General features: G+C 38.6%; 1 protein-coding gene across 2 annotated transcripts; it reads right to left on the bottom strand.

Annotated features, from left to right (window-relative positions):
• Nucleotides 1-531: 531 nt before the first annotated feature.
• Nucleotides 532-15,388, bottom strand: NEIL1 (nei like DNA glycosylase 1). 2 transcript variants are annotated; one of them, XM_075208160.1, is made up of 11 exons: nucleotides 15,226-15,388; nucleotides 13,867-13,954; nucleotides 11,959-12,382; nucleotides 11,187-11,306; nucleotides 5,703-5,778; nucleotides 5,048-5,147; nucleotides 4,740-4,864; nucleotides 4,408-4,435; nucleotides 3,827-3,882; nucleotides 1,015-1,423; nucleotides 532-794 (listed from the first exon to the last, which is right to left on the bottom strand). In XM_075208160.1, the coding sequence occupies exons 3-11, from the start codon at nucleotides 12,378-12,380 to the stop codon at nucleotides 766-768; spliced, it is 1,365 nt and encodes a 454-aa protein (XP_075064261.1). In that variant the 5' UTR covers nucleotides 12,381-12,382; nucleotides 13,867-13,954; nucleotides 15,226-15,388; the 3' UTR covers nucleotides 532-765. The 2 variants fall into 2 exon arrangements, with proteins under 2 accessions (XP_075064261.1, XP_075064260.1); XM_075208159.1 differs by having other exon boundaries at nucleotides 15,233-15,388.
• Nucleotides 15,389-19,014: the final 3,626 nt, after the last annotated feature.

Here is a 19,014-nt window from a genome sequence, read left to right as displayed (position 1 = left end):
CTATAGGCAACATCTCCACTTTTTCAAATCCGCAGTTTAGTAAATATACCCCAATGTCTACTTCTAAAGTGTTACCTGTGAAAATCTATGATGCCATACATCAATAAAAGTAACGGTGGATTGTGACAGGCCAACATGTTATCTGAATTACTGAATAAAATCCTGTACCAAGTGATCATCTACACCGGATTTTACAGTATTCCATTACAGAATGAAACAGGGTCTTCTAGAATGACAATGCTCATTACCCACAGAGAACCCAATGACTTGAAGAGCATCATTCATATGCCACTGACTCCTCAGTAAACAGAACTGACCACCACCCTTAGATGAGTGCCTTTTTCGTGGAAGAATGATTTTGCATCACTCCTGCACAAACCCAGACCCTGATCAACTCAAACCCAAGGTTTTTACACCAGCTGCCCTATAAAAGTGATTGTATATTAACATTTCCATTTTTGTCCACTACCTGTACTTCAAGAGTGTAGCACAAGTACATTCAAATGATAATGTAAACATGGACACCAAATGTCAAACAAACATCTATTTTATTGATTACTTTAAAATGTACATATTTGAAACATTTTATATATTTGAATATAAAAACACAGTAATTTTAAAATACTCCATTACATCTATAAACCCACATAGACAAGACCATACATTTTATTCCAAATTACAAACATGTAAAAAGAAAATTAAATCACCATGAGAAATAGCATAACATGCAGATGAGCGGCAAAATGTAATCTCAGGATCTTGTCTTTAGGACTTGTGTTCCGCAGCATGTACAGCTATGGATATGAATATATAAAGTGTTAGTACATAATAATATTACACAATTCTAATTTACATTTATTTTAAAATAATCCACTTTGGACTTTCTAAAATTCCTTTCCGTTGAAACAGAACTCTGTGTTAGGACTATACATTCTGAACAGATGCCTAATTGAAACAATTTAAAGCACATTATATATTCAAGCAGAGAAAAAAAAAAGTCTGCAATTCACTCACCAGATTTTCTCTGTGGTCTCAGATTTAACTTTGGAGAATTCTGTGCCAGAAGGCCAATATCGGATTTAAGCCGTCGTCTTCTTGGTTTAGGCGTAAGAGCATCCTCTGGCAGGTGTAGGGCAGCTTTGCCTCTTCTTGGAGTGCTCAGTGCTGAGCCTCGATGGGATGGTCTCCTGACAATTTTCCCTTTAGCTTCCTCTTCTGCTCCCTTTCCTTTCTGCACCCTCTTAGCCCGCTCTCCCTTTTTTCTGGTTTTCTCTTCCTCCACCACATTTTCAGTTTTCTTTCCCATCTTCTTTCTTTGTGCAGCGTCCACTTTTGGTCCAACCTTTTTTTCTTCCTTATGCTCTTTTTTCACAGGTGTTCCCTTGTCACCACCTGCTTTTCTTTTGGATGCAGTCTTTTCAACCTAAGAATGCAGTAAAACCACTATAAATTAGGTCTTTCTTTCACCATCTTTGGTTATTTAAATTCTATATTAAACATATGCATTTCCAAAATACAATTGTGAAGTGCATGTTTGTGATTTCAGAGAAAATGGTGATGGCAGGATGACTATCCTCAATGTAGTATTTAGATACGTCTCATTGCCTGAAGTTGGAGGCAACTATTAATAGATGGCACTAAATAAGACAAAATCACAAATCCTCCATAAAAGCAGTTAGGTTACAGGACCTCTTTAAAGCCACTATAACAATTTGTATACAATTAGGCACAATGCTAACGGTTTCTTAATCATGGACCAGCTCATTTTTGTAGCCTGGTTTTCTAAAATATGATCTACTCCCTGCTTTACCTTCTTCTTTAGTGGATATATATCATGGTTTTAACTTCCTGTGTCAATGTGGAGCAGTCACTGATACATTGATTAGGAGTCCCTTGTTCTGTAGATCAGATTTATTGCATTAGATCACATTGGTATTTTGCTGTGGTTATAAAGCAATGTAACACTATTGTGGATCTGCTCCAGTGTATCCTGCCATTGCTTGTTGGGACTTGTAGTGCCACATTAGCAGTTCATCTTTATGTGGCCTTATCTGTGAGAAGTTTTTATATTCTCCCTGTGTTTGCGTGGGTTTCCTCCGGGTGCTCCGGTTTCCTCCTACACTCCAAAAAACATACTGGTAGGTTAATTGGGTGCTATCAAATTGACGTGTGTGTGTGTGTGTGTGTGTGTTAGGGAATTTAGACTGCAAGCCCCAATGGGGCAGGGACTGATGTGAGTTCTCTGTACAGCGCTGCGGAATCAGTGGCGCTATATAAATAAATGGTTAAATTATGTAAATTATAGTCATATAAACAGTTCTATTCATCAACCTTTACATTCATCAAATAATCCTACATTTGTGGCAATTACAGCTTTACAGATGTGTTGCTTTCTAGCTGTCAGTTTCTGAAGATATTCAGTGACAATTTGTATCTACAACCTCAGTATCTCTTCCCAGAGGTGCAAGTGGCTTGTAGGGCATTTCCCCTAAGCTTAAGATAAAGCTCATCCAACAACAGCTCAGTATGGCTCACTAAATAGTTTTTGCATAGCTTAGAAGTATGCTCAAGATCGTTGTCCTGCTGCATGCTGAAATTTGCATCAATCAAGTACTGACCACAGGTGGACATGGCATGACATTGTGGTAACCTTTCTGGTTTATATTATTCCTTGCACTCTGTGTAAATCTCCCACCTTATCAGCACCAAATCAAGCCCCATACCATTACATTTCATCCACCATGCTTGACAGAAGGCATCAAGCACTTCTCCAGCATCCTTAAACTTGCATTACATCTCACATATAATCTCCTCTTGATGCTAAACACTTCAAACTTAGATCCCCTCAATCTATAATACTCTTTTCCAGTTATCCACCGTCAAGGGTGTGTTCTTTTGCCCATTTTACCCTTCTTTTCCTATTAGCCAGAGTTCTGCAACTCTGTCTATAAGGCCAGCTTTCCATAGTCATCTTTTTATTGGTGCGGATGACACTGGTATTAGGTGTGTACTATTTAAGGAAGCTGCCAGCTCAGGACCTGTTTCTCAAACTGCAGACTCTGGTGTACTTATCCTCATCCTCAAATCAGTAGTGGATACTTTTGTATTAAATTTTCATTTAATTGACAATCAAACTCTTGGAATACCCTTCGTTTCTCAAAACAATAGACGTGTTTCTTGAGAAAGCGAGTAATGGCTGCTGAAAATGGGGCTGTGCAGTCACATGTGCATAATGTATTGTAAACCAGCAATTTCAAGCAGTAATAGTAATTAGCAAAATTAGAAAATGCTTTAGGTACATATATTTTTAAATCAATCTAATGGTACCTTGATTTTTAAAAAAAAAATAAAAATAAAAAAAAAATATTCCAAACTTTTGCTATATATTTTCTCTCTATCTAGCTCACACACATTTATTTTATTGTTTTTCAATGGAGCAATTTCCAAAACATTTCAAAGTCTCAAGTGGCAGTGCATTTCTATGAGCTCTCTGCGCCTCCTGAAATGCATTGTCCATTGAAATGAATGGGAAATCTCACTCGTATCATTGGTTTTCAAGTGGAGAGATTTCCGAAAGATCTACATGCGATTTTCCTTTAGTGGATTAGGCGAATTGTAAATTGTCACTAAACAAAAATGTAAATAAAAATATAGGAGGTCTGATTAAAATTGACCTCATGATTTGCACTCCTATTTGTTAATGGATTAATTCATTCATACATTACAGTCCCTGATGGAGTTTATTCAATGTACTATAAAATACACCTATTTGTTGGGTGAAGTTAGGTATATATAAAGTATATTTTCCAAGCTTTATAAAATGTACCTTGATGGGCTTTAAGTCTACATCCACAGATTTGTGCTGCTTTCGTACTTTTTTCCCTAAAAAGTAGAGTTAGTTGGTATTTCAGTAGAGTAAACGGAAGAGATGACTTCCATACATTAGATAACATGAAACATGTAGATTTATTACAGATTTACAGAACAGAGGTGGCCATGTTGCTGTGGTGCGCATTATTGGGAGTGGAGGTGTAGAATAATTATGAAGGTTGAAACAGATGTGCTATAAAAGGATACGGGCATTGCATGAAACAGATATAGTTAAGGTGCTGTCCACTTTAAGAAAACCCCCATCCTTTTCTAGCGGTTGTCCCTATGTGCAGTAATTTGGTTGCGTTCTCTCTCCTGAAACCTCCATTGTTACGCAACAACCAACCATATGTGTATATGTCTCCAGGCTTGAAAGCAGTTTGCCAACAGTTATCAAGTAAAGGTGGGCATTGAAATGGGGACCCACCATTTACTACACAGAGGAAATAGGTCTGAATGTGGCTCACCACCTATACAAATGTGACTTTAAAGATGCAGAGCAACAACAGCAGGTAAGTAAATTTTAGGACATATTACCTTTTGGAGCTAGAGGACCTGGATCTCCCTGCAATGAGACAATGAGAAATCCACAGTTCACACAACTTGCCATATACTCTAACTTAGCAATATAAATGGCCACCCACTGTGCAGTAGTGAAATTCGACTAATCACCGCCAGGGACTGGCTGGGAAGTATATGCTTTAAGCTGGCTCACTGGACTACATGCATTTATTTTTCATTAAAGTGTTCCGAATAAGCTGCTGAGCAGAGTCTAACCACCCCAGGTTAAAAACTCGCCAGTCAGCCCCTGATCACTGCAATGGGATTCATCATTCTTTTCCCCTTCCCACAAAGATCTCACATCCCACCTGGAACCAGATTCTCCTCCCATTTCTGTCACTCAAAGATTTCATTCCAGGATTAAAGTAACACTGAAACCATTTTTTCAATGGAGTATAATCGTCTGTTTGCCCAGGTTCATATCCTTTACCCCCTAAAAGTAAATAACAAAATTAGAGGGTAGACAATTGTATATAATCATAATTATTGTTCAGATTGATTATACTATAGATTTTTATTCTATTATGCCTGCTTTTTAAAGAACCAACACTTATAACTATCCTATTCTTCTTCTGTATCTGGAACTGCAAGAATTGTGAATTGCATCTCCTCATACCCAAGTTTACAACCTCCAACGGAACCAAATGGCAGAGCTGTAGAAGGTCAGGATTTTCCTTCTTGATTTTGATCTTCTTACTGAGGGTGAGGTCACCTTTCTGCAAAAATAGGTACGAATCAGGACACAGCATGTAACCAGATCCAAAAACAACCCCAGACACTGCCTTTAAGTGTACGGATTTTATATGTGCAACAAACATTCTCCCACAACAAATCAAAATATACACTGAAAATACAGAATATATGAGAGCAAGAGAGATATATATCAAAAGTTCTAGGGTTCGAACACAGATATCTATGCAACAATGGTAAGTGAAATTATATAAACAAATAAAATGTCAATTTCCCTCCACTCTTCTAAACATTAACTTAACCACACCCATTTTTGGCCATTATCTGTATACACTTTAATTAATAGAATGTGGAGCACAAAAAAGAACAATCCATTCTTTTGCTTTATCCATATCTGGTGTACACGACTCTTATTTTGTAATTTTTTCTGTTTCACTACTAAGATCATTTTTGCCTGCCTTAATGTCGGTGACTAGATCCCTTATAAAATGTATAAAAGGTAGGTTAACCTATTTACTATACTTAGCAATTGCCCTTAGATTTATAAAATGTTGTCATATCAGATACAGCATAATACCAACATTTTTCTCGTCCGGATCCTGGTGCTTCACAGTTTCCAGAGCAGCACGAGCTGGTATAAATGGAGGAATCTGCAATCTGGCAAGAAAACAAGTAACTGCTGGAGAATGAATGTTTTGGGGCACAATGCAATATTTGAAAAGGGTGAGCAAAGTAAGATGAGCATAAGTGTGCTCACACACCACCCCATCCACTTTTGCACACTTAAGAATTTCACAGACTGTAATTTTTACTTTTAAGAATAAAGTGAGTGACAATCATCAGCCCCCTACCCTCCGCCCCCCAAAAAAAGATAGATTCTAGTAAACCAGACATTAATATAATTTTTTTTTTAATGCAAATATTATTTTAAAAAAGTATTCATCTCCATTGTGAATACTTAGTTGAACAACCACTAGCAGCTATTACAGGCAGTAGCCATCTTGGATAAGTCTCTATGAACTTTGAACACTGAGATGGAGCAATATTTGTCCTTTTTTTCTTGCAAAATTGCTAAAACTGGGTGAAGATACTTGGGAAGGAGCGCTGGACAGAAAGTTTAAGGTCTTGCCACATACTTGGTGGGATTATAGGCCAGGCTCTTTGATTTTTTTCATTTTAAGACACTCCAATGTTGCTCTTGCAGTGTGTTTTGGATCATTGTCCTTCTAAAAGACTATCTTCCGCCCCAGTTTTGTGTGCTTTGGCAGACAGTAGCAGGATTTTGTCTAGGATTTTCCTGTAGTGTGCACCATTCATTTTGCCATCTATTGCAACAAGATTACCAGACCCTGCTGCGGAAAATCATCCCCATAAAATGATGCTAACCACTGCCATACTTTACTGTATAGATCCACTATAGTCTCGTCAGACCACAAGACTATCTGTCACATATCCACCGAATCTTCTTGACAGAGGTTTGCAAACACTTCCCAGGCAAGGATGTGGCTTTTTTAAGTCAAGCGGTCTTCTTTGCCCCTCTCCGAGGCTCTTTTTGTGGAATGCCTTGGCATGTACATTATCTCTCATTACAGCCAGTGTCAGACTGGGGCATGAAGGGCCCGCAGGGGAAAGACAGTACTAGAGGCCGAACGGGAGGGGGTGTGGCTTGCCACTAGAGAGGCGTAAAAAGCCACTAGACGGGGTGCAGTAAGCCCACAAAGGACAGCTAGCAACATAGTTTAGTATATAAAGAGTGCAGTGTGTATATAAAGAGTACACAGTCTTGACCTGCCCCTTACATTGGGCAGAACAGTCACCAAAAATCGGGATTGTCCCACTAGAATCAAAACATGTGGCAGACTGTCCTGCGCTCTCCTACCTGTTCCTGTCACTTTCACCACCTCTGGCTGCTGGTTTCTTTAGTTGCGGCTTGTCTGGATCCTAGAATGTTGGGGGACCTATTTGGAAAGAAAAATGGGTACGTTTAGAAAATTCCAACCAGCCCCAGCGTTAAATCAACAGGACCCACAATTAATACCTTCCTCCAGCCCCAACAGTAAAATAAAAGTATTCCCATTTAATAAATAGATCTATATTTCTCCAACCAACCCCAACATTAAAGTAATAGTATTCCTGTTTAATAAATAAACCTACTTCCCTGCCACCAAACAGCCCCAGCAATAAATTAATGGCATATACATATAATAAATATACCCATTTTCCGCAACCATCACGGCCATTAAATAATATTCACATTTAATAAATACTCCCCAAACTCAGCCCACATTTAATTAATAACCCCCAAACCACCCCATCTTTAATAGTTTTCACTATAAAATTAAATTGCCACACCATCGCCCCACAAACAAGATCGCACCTATTAATTAGCCACCACTTACCTCACACACACTACATTGCCACAAGCCCCTTGTGCCATCACACACATTACTGTACCCCTTCATCACTCTGTGCCACCCTGCTCCCCCCCTCTTCATCATTCTGTGCCATCCTGCTTAACCCACTTCCATCACTCAGAATATTTATTTTTTTACCCTGCTCCACCCACCAACGAAGAGGGGGGACAGGGGGTGCCGCGAGCGGTAATGGCGGGGCATTGGGGTTTGGGACGATCAAATCATTGGTGGTCAGTGGCAGCAACAGGCAGCCAATCGTGAGGCTGCCTGTTGCCGATTGGCCTCCGACAGAAAGTGCTCACTTCACTTCCTGTCCTGTCTCAGCAGTGTGGATCAATGTAGCAGACGAGCACCTAAAGGTAAGTGGTTAGTGGTGCTGATGTCGGTGTTGTGTGTTGACAAGGGGGCTTGTAGCAATGTAGTGCGTGTGTCATGGCACAGGGGGCTTGTGGCAATGTAGTGCGTGTGTCATGGCACAGGGGGCTTGTGGCAATGTAGTGTGTGTGTCATGGCACAGGGGGCTTGTGGCAATGTAGTGTGTGAGGTAGGTAGTGGCTAATTAATGGGTGTTATTTTGTTTGTGGGGTGATGGTGGGGCAATTTAATTTAATAGTGAGGTTGGTGCAGACTTATCAATGTAGGGTGGGATGATTAATTTAATGTTGGGGTGGTTTGGGCGCTATTAATTAAATGTGTGGCAGAGTTTTGGAAAAAGGATTGCTATATCTTAAAAGTGAATGCAAGTTATTTAATGTATGGTAGGAAATAGGTTTATTTAATAAATGTGATTACTATTTAATGTTGGTGTTGTTTGGGGGAAATAGGTATTTTTATTAAAGGTGAATAAAATTAATTTACAGTCAGGCTGGTTACAAGAAAGGGACACTAATAATAAAACAGGAGTTGTTTTGATTTAATGTCGGACTGCATAGAGGCAGGGAGACCTACTGTGTTCACTCATTGCTGGTATTTCTATATCTCATGTACCTATTCTATTTCCAAACAGGGAACCAACATTCCAGGATCCAGACAAGCACAACTGAGCTTAGGACCCAAGCAGCAGCAACAAGTATTGAAAGCGGGAAGAACAAGTAGGAGAGAGCAGGACAGTCTGCCAACTGTCCTGATTCTGGTGGGGCAGTCCTGAGTTTGGGGACTGACCCACTCAGTCAGAACTTTGTCCCGACTACAGGGACAGTTGGGAGGTATGTCTCACTTCACACAGCTCTGCTCATGAAGGGGGAGCTGCATGCACCTAACAATAGTGCACGCAGCATTGCTCGTGTATTTAAAGGGGAATTGGAAGAGTTGGAGAGCTACCTAGCACTGTCTAAAATTATAGCTATGCCCCCATGCATGCTGGTCACGCCCACTGGTGGTGTGCCGTGGAAAACCCCCTCCTCAAATCCTGCTTTTGCCCCTGGTTCAATGCCTTTGAAATGGTCTCTTGTACCATGCCTGAGATTGGTGCCTCTCTTAAATCCTATCACTGACCTGTTTTAAATGCTCTTTTAAATGCTCATTTTGAATCTCTCTTTCTTTCTTTGGAAAATCTGTACCATGTTGTAAGACGGGTTTCAATTTTCAAAAGAAGTTACAGGCTAATTTCTTACACAAGTGGAGTTAATGAACAATTGGTGTTACTTTTGCAGTAATGTATTGCAGGTGTACAGATTTGGGCTTGCAATTACAAGGTGTATTTTTTTAATCTAATTTTTTTCATGATTAGTATTTTTAAGGGTTTTGTAATATTTATTGTGATTTCATATGGTACTCAATTCTTTGTGGATCCTTGACCAAAAATTGCACTTTACTCTATTACAAATTTATAATCTGCAGCCACAGAATGTGAAAGATTCAATACATATACACCTACAGAGAAAGGACACACTAATGGGATCTTTTTAAAAACAGATGAAAATCTTTAGCAAAAAGAGCCAATATTTTAGTCACCAATGTAACTATCATCAAGACAGCTCTATAACATTAAAACCCACTCTCCAAGATACACCTGCTGGAAGCCGCAGTTGTCCACCCAATCTCACAGGGACTCGCCCGATTGCTAGGAAGCCCATACACAACTTGACCACACCAACAAAGTCTTAAGAACAGATGTGTTAACAGGATCTGTATTAGAGACATGTCAGATAATTAAGGAACACTGCATCCAAATACATAATGGACCAAAAGCTCAATCTACAGTAAAATAGCTATAACCGCCTTAACAATATGCAGAAAGCATAGTACTGATTAAGTGTGCAAACATAAAAATAAGCCTACATGTATCTCCACCTACAAATGGTGCAAATAGTCTAGTATCAGTCAATAGTAATGGCACACCAAGGAAAAGTAACAGATTATACTATATAACACTGCCAAAGAGCAAAAGCCATATTCAAGTGGAAAATGACAGTGTCACATAAAATGCTTGTAAGCATGCAAGAGCATAGATAACTGCTCTCCTGACATACTGAAGTACACCAATAGGTACATATTGATGCCATTTAAATTAAACAAGAAAAAAAAAACGTTCTCATTTAGAAGCAGAATTTATCCAATACAATCCATACAATGCCTCCGTTTGTCAAATGTTTTTACAAAGGCATTCATTATATATTTTCTATGGTTCACACACTATTTAAGAAGCGAGCATACTGTCTTGCCCACATAGTAAAAGCCACTATAGAAAATTAAGACAGACAACAAATTCCTTGCTGCAGTTGTCAAATAGGGATTTTGGTGAAGAAAAAAAAAAAGAAAAAAATACAGCAACAATAACAACCAGTCATGGGACATTCATAAATATAACATGTGAAATACGATCACATAACTTAAGTCCTCTTTTACAACTTTTACAAGTGTTGACAGGACTTGTATAAATGATTAACAGATGAAAACATTATACAAATGTGATTATTAGTAGTAAGAGTCCACTTGTCTTTAAGTGCATTATAGATGTTCAAAACACTCTGTATTTGTCTTTCCAATAGCAAGCTTTTTTTTTGTGCCAAGCAGCATCCCTTATATTGGCTGACAAAAGAATTACTTCAAATTGAGGAATTAAGATTTCGTAAGCTTGGATGCATTGGTTGGATACAAATGCTCCTCAAAGGCTAAATAAGAAAAATACCTTTTTTTATTTAATTTAATCTAAATGTTAACAATATTCTTATGCATACCTATTGGTATTTTGCGAGGAGCTTGTTGGTGCACTTAGGCATGTCCATCAGTAGATTGAGGAGATAGGTTATCCCACTTTTGCATCCCACTTTTGCATGCTTGTGACATTTTCAGTGATGGTGCAATTTTGTAACTGAATGTGGTATTTATGTTACAAGGTTGCTGTATGATAATCTCACCCATTACAATTTGGTACAGTCCCCTAGTGTACTGCAATATGAATTGATACTAGACTATTTATATCATTCAAAATCAGCTGTGGTTTCTGGTGGTCCTATCTTGAACAAAAATGGTATAAGGTTAAAACAGAGCTTATGTTCTCTGTTAAATAATGCTTACAGTTCTGACAATGATAGAGTTTAAATATTGATGGCTTTGGCAACATATATTTTCTTCTGTTTGAAAAGGACACCCAAGACAAGTGCTGTTTCATCTAGTCTGCACATCTATAAACATTTAACATTTTCTCACCGAAACAGGATCTCGGAACGCAGGTAGTTGCCAATGCCATTGAAGTATTTCTGGTTCAGCAGTGCTTCACAGATTGGTTTGTCAAACGCTTTGTCAGACAAGTTACTCAAAATGTTCGCTCTAGAGATAAATTGAAAAAGATTATATAAAAAAACAAACAAATGTAAAATAAATAAAAAATGACGGTCTCAAATAGGAGATTTGGCACCACAATTCTTCCCAAAAAATACTGCCATGTAAGCTCAAACGGGCAGAAAAGAAGAAATTTTATAGTTTAACATCTAACTTTTCTTTTTTAAAAAAAAAACAAAAAACTGTGTGCTACAAATTCCAGTCGGTGACCTTTAGAATTTCCTTTATCCAACTTTTAAACTGTAGTTGGCAGTTCAATCAATGCCTCTGCCAAAACCAGCAAACACATCCTGAATTATTCAATGACAATAGAATTTCCTAGTTCAACTCAAGCAGACACCCAGCTAGGTCTCACAAATATTCCTTTCCCAAAAACAGACCCCCTTTCTGTCCGTTACAATCTCATATTAAATGTTCCATAATTCAGACTCCTAATGCCCCAAGTTAAGTAAAGTTAATTTCTCGTAATGGTTATATTTTTGCTATTAAAAGGGAGTATTGAGTCAAATTTATGGGCGGAGCTCATTTCAGGTCACACAGGCGACACACTGAAAACATCCCACTTGTAGAGTCCATGCTGCGATCAAAACATTGAAATCCCACAACACAGATAGTACATCATTATCTTGGGATTATGCACCTGAACTTTTCATATTCCGTCATCACACATGGCCCCCGTCCTGGCTGCCATGGCCCATTAAACACCCACGTTCCAAAGCGGCGTGGGTCCACAAAGCAGAGAACGTGCCGGGGAACATGTTTGGTGTAGAAGCGCAGGTGAGCATGTTTAGGCATTTCATCCTCTGTGGTGAACTTCAAACTTCCAGACATGCCAAATCTTAAGACAATGCAGGCGACTTCAGCTGCATCTGACACTGGGGTGAGAATCAGTTTAACCTCTTTTCCTCGAGACACTGCACTGATGGTGTAATCTGGGCAGCTGAATGGCACTTCTGGATTTTTGCTAACTGTTGATTTCTCCACCTTGCCCTCGAACTGTACCCCAGCACATACTTTATTCACAAGGAGACTAGCAAGATGAAGTTCTGGAGCCTCTGGCATTTCTGAAATTAAGGCGGAAAACATATTTACGTCTTTTGATCTATAAAACCTAATGCAATAATTCTTGCTCAAGTCCTCATGTGTTTTAGGGATGTACACTGATACATTTGTCTAATTAATTGGCAGAATTACAGAATACAATAAGACCAAGTACTAACACAAATAGGTGAGTTAAGAAACAAATAACAGATGCTTAATTGGAAGACCTCCAGTCTTCCCTTATCCTAGGAGAGAGGCTCCTATTGATATGGTGACCTATGTTTAGTGTGGATCCTCCTGATCTGTTCTTATCAAACCTATTAACTTATACACACACATCATGTGTTTTGGGGGTTTTTTTCAAAACGTTTTTATTGTACAGATATTACATAATACCATACAAAATGAGATACAAGTATAAACTGTACAAGTAAAAATTTTAACAATTGAAGAGAGAAAAGAGGCCGATAGAAAGAGAGAGGAAGAAAGGAGGGAGGGGAAGGGGGAGTGGAAGTATACAATTTTCCCAATATATCGTAACATATTTATATATATATATCTTTTTTTATTTTTTTTTAACCTTAGAGTGAAACACCAGTCACCTCAGTAATGACCAATTGATGCCTTCAAACACTTGCATAATGTGAGATTGTATATAGCTATTTAGTGTTTCTATACACACACACACCCCTCATGTTTTAATTGGAATTTGTATTAATTAGCTTTTTTAACAATGACATACACAAGGGATAAACTAAACTGTCATTTTTGACCAACACCTTCCTTCCCACAATTAATATAGTAAAAATGTGGGCTCCTGTGCCAGGCACCCCCAAAGTTTTATGGCACTCGCCTAACCCTAGTTCTGCAATCCTTATCTCATCCCAAACCCCTCTGTCATGTTCCTTCAGTTTTTCTCTCTTGCAAGCACTTGCAAGACACAGGAACCAAATTAAATGAACAACTTGTATCACTTTTGCACCACACAACTTTCTGGAGCAATGTTGCAACATTCTATCACGAGGCCCCACAGTAATATTTGGTGGTGTGGGAGATACAATAATGTCAGTCACTCTGAAGAGCACAGCGAGGGCCTCCTCAGCAGAGTACGTGAGGAAACCTGCACAAGAGCAGTGATGCTCAGTTTCAACTTTCAGTTCAAACAGGGCTGCACTGCACATACGTTGCTCCCTCACATAAGCAAAAGCACACCGAGCGGACCTTGTGAACAGATGGACTGGCATCACTGAACCACCCCTCACCCCATGCAATGTTGGTAGTTCCGCCACTGGTCTGGAGGAGTGTATGTAGGGTTTTTTTGTGACAGGAATTTAGCTATTCGTAAAACCATCAACCTCAATTTTTGTAAGCTTACCCCTTCCAAAATTAGATTAACATTGATAACCTACATATTCTAGAGGTCACTGACAAGTGGCTTTTGCCAGATCCAAGTTTGATATCAAGCTAATATAGGCTTTATTATAAAAAAGATAATCCTTATACTTACTCAATGTTATGCTGACCAGAAGTAGCTTTGCTGAATTAGTGGGAGAAAATGGCAGGTTCACGAGTAACCCGGGAGTTACACTTGTCTACTGCAATAAGAAATTAATAGTATTAATGTAATAGTATTAATGTATTATTAAATATGTCAGGCTCCAGTACTGAAATGTTAAAACTATTTATTAATTTATTTCAGGAGTATAAAGTTAATTTTTCCAGCGTTATTGCACATTAGTAAGATAGTTGGTAAAGTTATCAAATAATTGTAATGTGGTTACATCGGATGTAGTAGAAGATTTTCTCACAGCTCCCCAGCAGTGGAATTTGGCAGCACCAATTGGGTACACCGCATGTTAAAAGATAATTGATGTGTTCAAGGTCAAGTACTGGCAGTATGTTCACAATAGATATCAATGAACTTTAGGGACTACCTTTAGCCAGTCATCCCTGGATGTGACAAGACAGATGAGTACATACCAAAATGGAAAAACTAGAAAGACAAGGTGCAGGACAGTGTGAGAAAAACACTGGAGAGTTAGAGTCAGAGCCGGAACTTAAAATTTTAGCGCCTGGGACGAGAAGGAAAACTGCCACCATCCTAGCCTTCAATTTTAACCAAATAAACCTAAAATATTCATAAACTGCGTCACAGTTCAGTGTTGCACGCTGTGTGGTCGCCCCTCTCACACACCCCTGTCTAGAGTACAAGACCCAAGAAGTGTGTCGTTAGTAATGCATTTTAAGTCTAGAGGGTATATTTACTAAACTGCAAGTTTGAAAAGTGGAGATGTTGTCAGATTCTAGCTGTCATTTTGTGGAATGCACTAAGTAATAACTAGGATCTAATTGTTTGCTATAGGCAACATCTCCACTTTTTCAAACCCGCAGTTTAGTAAATAAACCCCTAGGAGTCAGAGCTAGTTGGAGGATACTAATGTGATGTGAAGGAGCCTGACAGAAGTATTAATAATGTATTACATTCTGGCTGGTAATACTAGTTAAAAGAATTGCAATAGTCTAAACTTCACATAATAAGAGTGAAGCAAGATCGTGTGGTATAAATGCATGGTGTATTTTAGAGTTATGTCATCGGTGAAAACAACAAAATCCGGTTAGTGATCCCACATATAATAATCATATTATCTTGTAACATTACCAATTGGACTTAGTGACAACTACCATACCTTCGTCTCGCCAGTTTGGGAACAGATATTTATCACACAAATTATCGACCACAGCAACAAGTTTATGCTATTATCGATTACCTGAAGGGTATTTACTTATTATGAAGACACATATATGTAAAATGTAATTATAAGGACAATTTAGGCACACAGCAGCATGTATGCTGCCGGATGTTTACCCACAACCTGCAAAACAAACTTCTGTGTTGTGGAGGTTATGCAGGCAGCATGCAGCACTCCCCTCCCGCGGTACGTCCACTGCTGTGTACCACAACGCATACATATTTTACAGCCTCAATAGCCTAGTGCCGAGAGCGTTACCAATCAGCGTCTCTGCCCTGCAGCTCACCTGTTTCCTTAGCTTAGTGCACTCGTTCCTGTTTAATTATTCTGCAACTGCCATTGGTTTATGACTTTGGGGGTGGGATCATATGACGCTTTGCATGCTGGAATTTGTAGTCATTGGTTAGCATGAAGTAGTTGTAATGATTTACAGATAGTTGAAGAGAGTAATTCTTATGCATAGTTGCTGCCTGTATTTCCAGGGTTTTAAATGTTTGTCCCTGGAAATATCCCTGTTTTTACCAACTGTGCAATAAAATTACCGTTTTCTGGGGTGGATGCAATTTTTTACCATGCTATGATATTTTGCAGTGCTCCTAGATATGTTGATACTATCATGTTTGATTTGCTTAGATTCCCCCATGTAGATGCAAAGTGTCCCTGGAAACTATTTTGCGTAGCGGACATTTAAACTATTTTTACCAGTTGTCCTATTTCAGGGACTTTTCTAGGACTCCAGAGAAGAGTGGGCGGAGGTGGTGCTTGATGATGGAGTTTGCTGCAAATTGCATTATGAACCAGTCCGCTGTGTGATAATGCAAATCGAGGTGGAGAGAGAGATCTAAATTCAGATATGTTCGCTAACCATGTAGACATAATTTCCCTGCCCTTTAATTAATATTAAAGACAGAAGATTCTGGGACTCTGTACTACATAATTTTATTCACAACATTCTAACTTTTTTGCACTCATCTTTACTCTTGTTTTTAATATTTCACTGTTTCTTTTAAAGTTGAAATATACTTTTAATGAAACACAAAGGTTATTAAGTTTGATTATATTATATATATTATATTATATTAAATTATCAGCCAGTGGACCACATACAGACAACCAATTATTCTTCTTTTCTTTTTGTTAACTATGACAACTGTGAGGACACCGGGGTTGGAACCTTAGTTCTCTAGTTACCTGGTCCTCTAGGTTCACAGATCACACAATTAAGGAGGCATGAAAGAGATAATAACCTATTTATTTATCAAATGTATACACACAAAGTGAATGCAACAGTTCTTCTCAAGGAGAAACATATTCCCTCACCAAATATAACAGTGTCAGAAACTTCACCAGTGCCAGCAAAAACTGTAACAAAGTCCCCAGCAGGTTACCTCACAACACAGAGTCCCATCAGTCACAAACTTCCGATAACAAATTACCCAGTTGAACAATCAAGGTGGGCCAGGGGTTCTGATCCGGTCGGTCAGTCTCTGTACTTACTGACCATGGCCACTTGGCCAACTCTCCACTAGCTTGTTGGGACTTTGGCTATCAGTCTCTCTATGGATGTAGACTAACCAACTCCCTATAATCTACTAGTATCTCACGATTGAGTGAAGACAAATCACTCCCAAAGATACAGCACTCGATCTGACTGAGCAGGTTCCTGGTTCAAACAATCTCCTCTGGCACTGATAGAGTACAACTACTTAACATCAGTCCAAGTCCTTCTCCAATGAAATCCCACAGCAGCAACCATGATGTCCTTCCAGGGTTCGCTTTTAACTCCCTTCAAAGACCCCCGGTCCTTGCCCCCTCCCCAGGACAATCCTTTGGGCCATGATCCCTTTTCTTTGGTGGTGGCTGGACTCTGGGTGGTAACAGGGGTGGAGGTAGAATAGCCCACCTGCTGTTTCCCTGCCATAAAGTCTGGTTTGGAACGTACTGGGACAATGGTCAGTCAATAATCAGATCTCACCCCCTGATCTTAGAGTACAGACCCTCCCGTTCTTAACCTCTTCCACTACTTTGCGACGTGTCAGAGTCTCCAGCTGTTCCATACTTTCTGTAGACAACCTCCCCCTTTCTCCATGTAGATAAAACAATGCTGGATCCAGCCACCAGGTGGGATTCAATAAACTGGGTTGGCCGATGCAGCCCAATTGGCCCACTGACTGACAGACCAGGTTGGCCTGATCTTCCCACTGTGGTGCCCGGTCTTGTCAGCAACGACAACATCCTAATTTTCTAATCCAAAAGTATTTAGGCATATCGATAGGGTGCAAATCTCTCTTTTTATGTATTGTAGCCCTTTCAGGTAGGACTATTTATTGTTATTTTTACTTATATTTTGCATTTGTAAAATAACAAGCTTCATTCAATACTATCTAATTTCCAATACAATTCACAAAATGTTTAGAAACTCCTCTACCTTATATGCTGAAAGAGTTGTGTGGAGATTGTAACTTGAATTGTAATCCATACTGTTGATTCATGTGTGCTTGTGTGTCTAGGCTATGTTTATGTGCATTTAACGCAAATATTTTAATGGAAAAGTAAACTACCTTTTAAATAAACACTATTGGGCGATGTAGCGACCATCCTGATCCATTTCATTCAAAATATATTAACTGCTCTGACAATGAGCAGACTTTCTGGCTGAATCAACCTTTTAAAACAAGCATTGCTTGTTTTAATACTATAAGAGCTCATGTTCTCAATATGATAAACTAAGAGGTTATAAATATAATAGATAGATCCAGGGTAGACTACAAGGGCCTAGACAGGTAGTGTATGAAGTGAACATTAGGAATGGCGTTTAAGCCCTTGCTTTGCTGAAAAGATTTATTAATGACTATACAGCACGCCTAATACTAGGAATAACGCTTCAGTCCTAGCTCTCCAGGTTTGTGAAAATAATTGTTAGCAATTTGTGAATAAAACTCTACCACACTATGGATTAAGAGGGCTATCGGTCACAAGCTTACTTAAAGAAACAACACTTGACGAATGTGTATTAAGCAGAAACTAAAACCTAGTACAACATATCACAAATCATACCTGTCATTCGTTTCGCTGCAATCCATGCTGCTTCTTTATTCTTCTCCGCTAGCTAATGCTATTATGTTATCCTGCTATACAACCAGTCTAACTATAAAATTATTACTATTTTTTCCAAATTTAACCTTAGATGGATAAACTGAACATAAGAAGGAAATTGTTAATAAATTATATATAGTTAGATATACCTGTAACAAGTGTAAAGAATCAGCCAATCTAATTAATATCATAATAAAGATATCAGAGCTCTCAGCAGTTTTTGACTATTACAATTATTTATCATTTGTCACATTTTTCCTACTATTGCACTGGTTTTATGATCAGCAATTTTAAAAGAAACAAACACACATTGATTTTAACACTTAAGGGTATATTTACTAAACGGCTGGTTTTAAAAAGTGGAGATGTTGCCTATAGCAGCCAGATTCCAGTTATCATTTACTTATAGTCTACAAAATGACAGCTAGAATCTTATTGGTTGATATAGACAACATCTCCACTTTTTCAAACCTGCAGTTTAGTAAATATACCACTTTGAGGAAAACAGTCTTCTTTACAATTATTGAATTTTAAGAGTGTATGTGCACTACAATAAACTAGTTTTTTACCCTCTGTATCTGTTTGTTTAGTAGTAGCACCTCCATTTATTAATAAGCACTATAAAAGTGAGTAAGTTAGACGACACTACAGTCATTTATAGTTTATTGTTGCAATGGTTTACTTTGCACTTCAAACAAGCCTTGTGCAAGACTTTCTGTGGGAAAAACCCAGATTCACAAAAACAATTAACCCTGGCTCCTTAGCCAGCCCAGGAGAAAGACATATCTTCACAGTTATAAAGTATAAAT

Source organism: Mixophyes fleayi, chromosome 4, assembly GCF_038048845.1.
Source record: "Mixophyes fleayi isolate aMixFle1 chromosome 4, aMixFle1.hap1, whole genome shotgun sequence".
Taxonomy (NCBI): domain Eukaryota; kingdom Metazoa; phylum Chordata; class Amphibia; order Anura; family Limnodynastidae; genus Mixophyes; species Mixophyes fleayi.
Note: the sequence above shows the minus strand (reverse complement) of the source record. Positions and strands in the feature narration are given on the sequence as shown.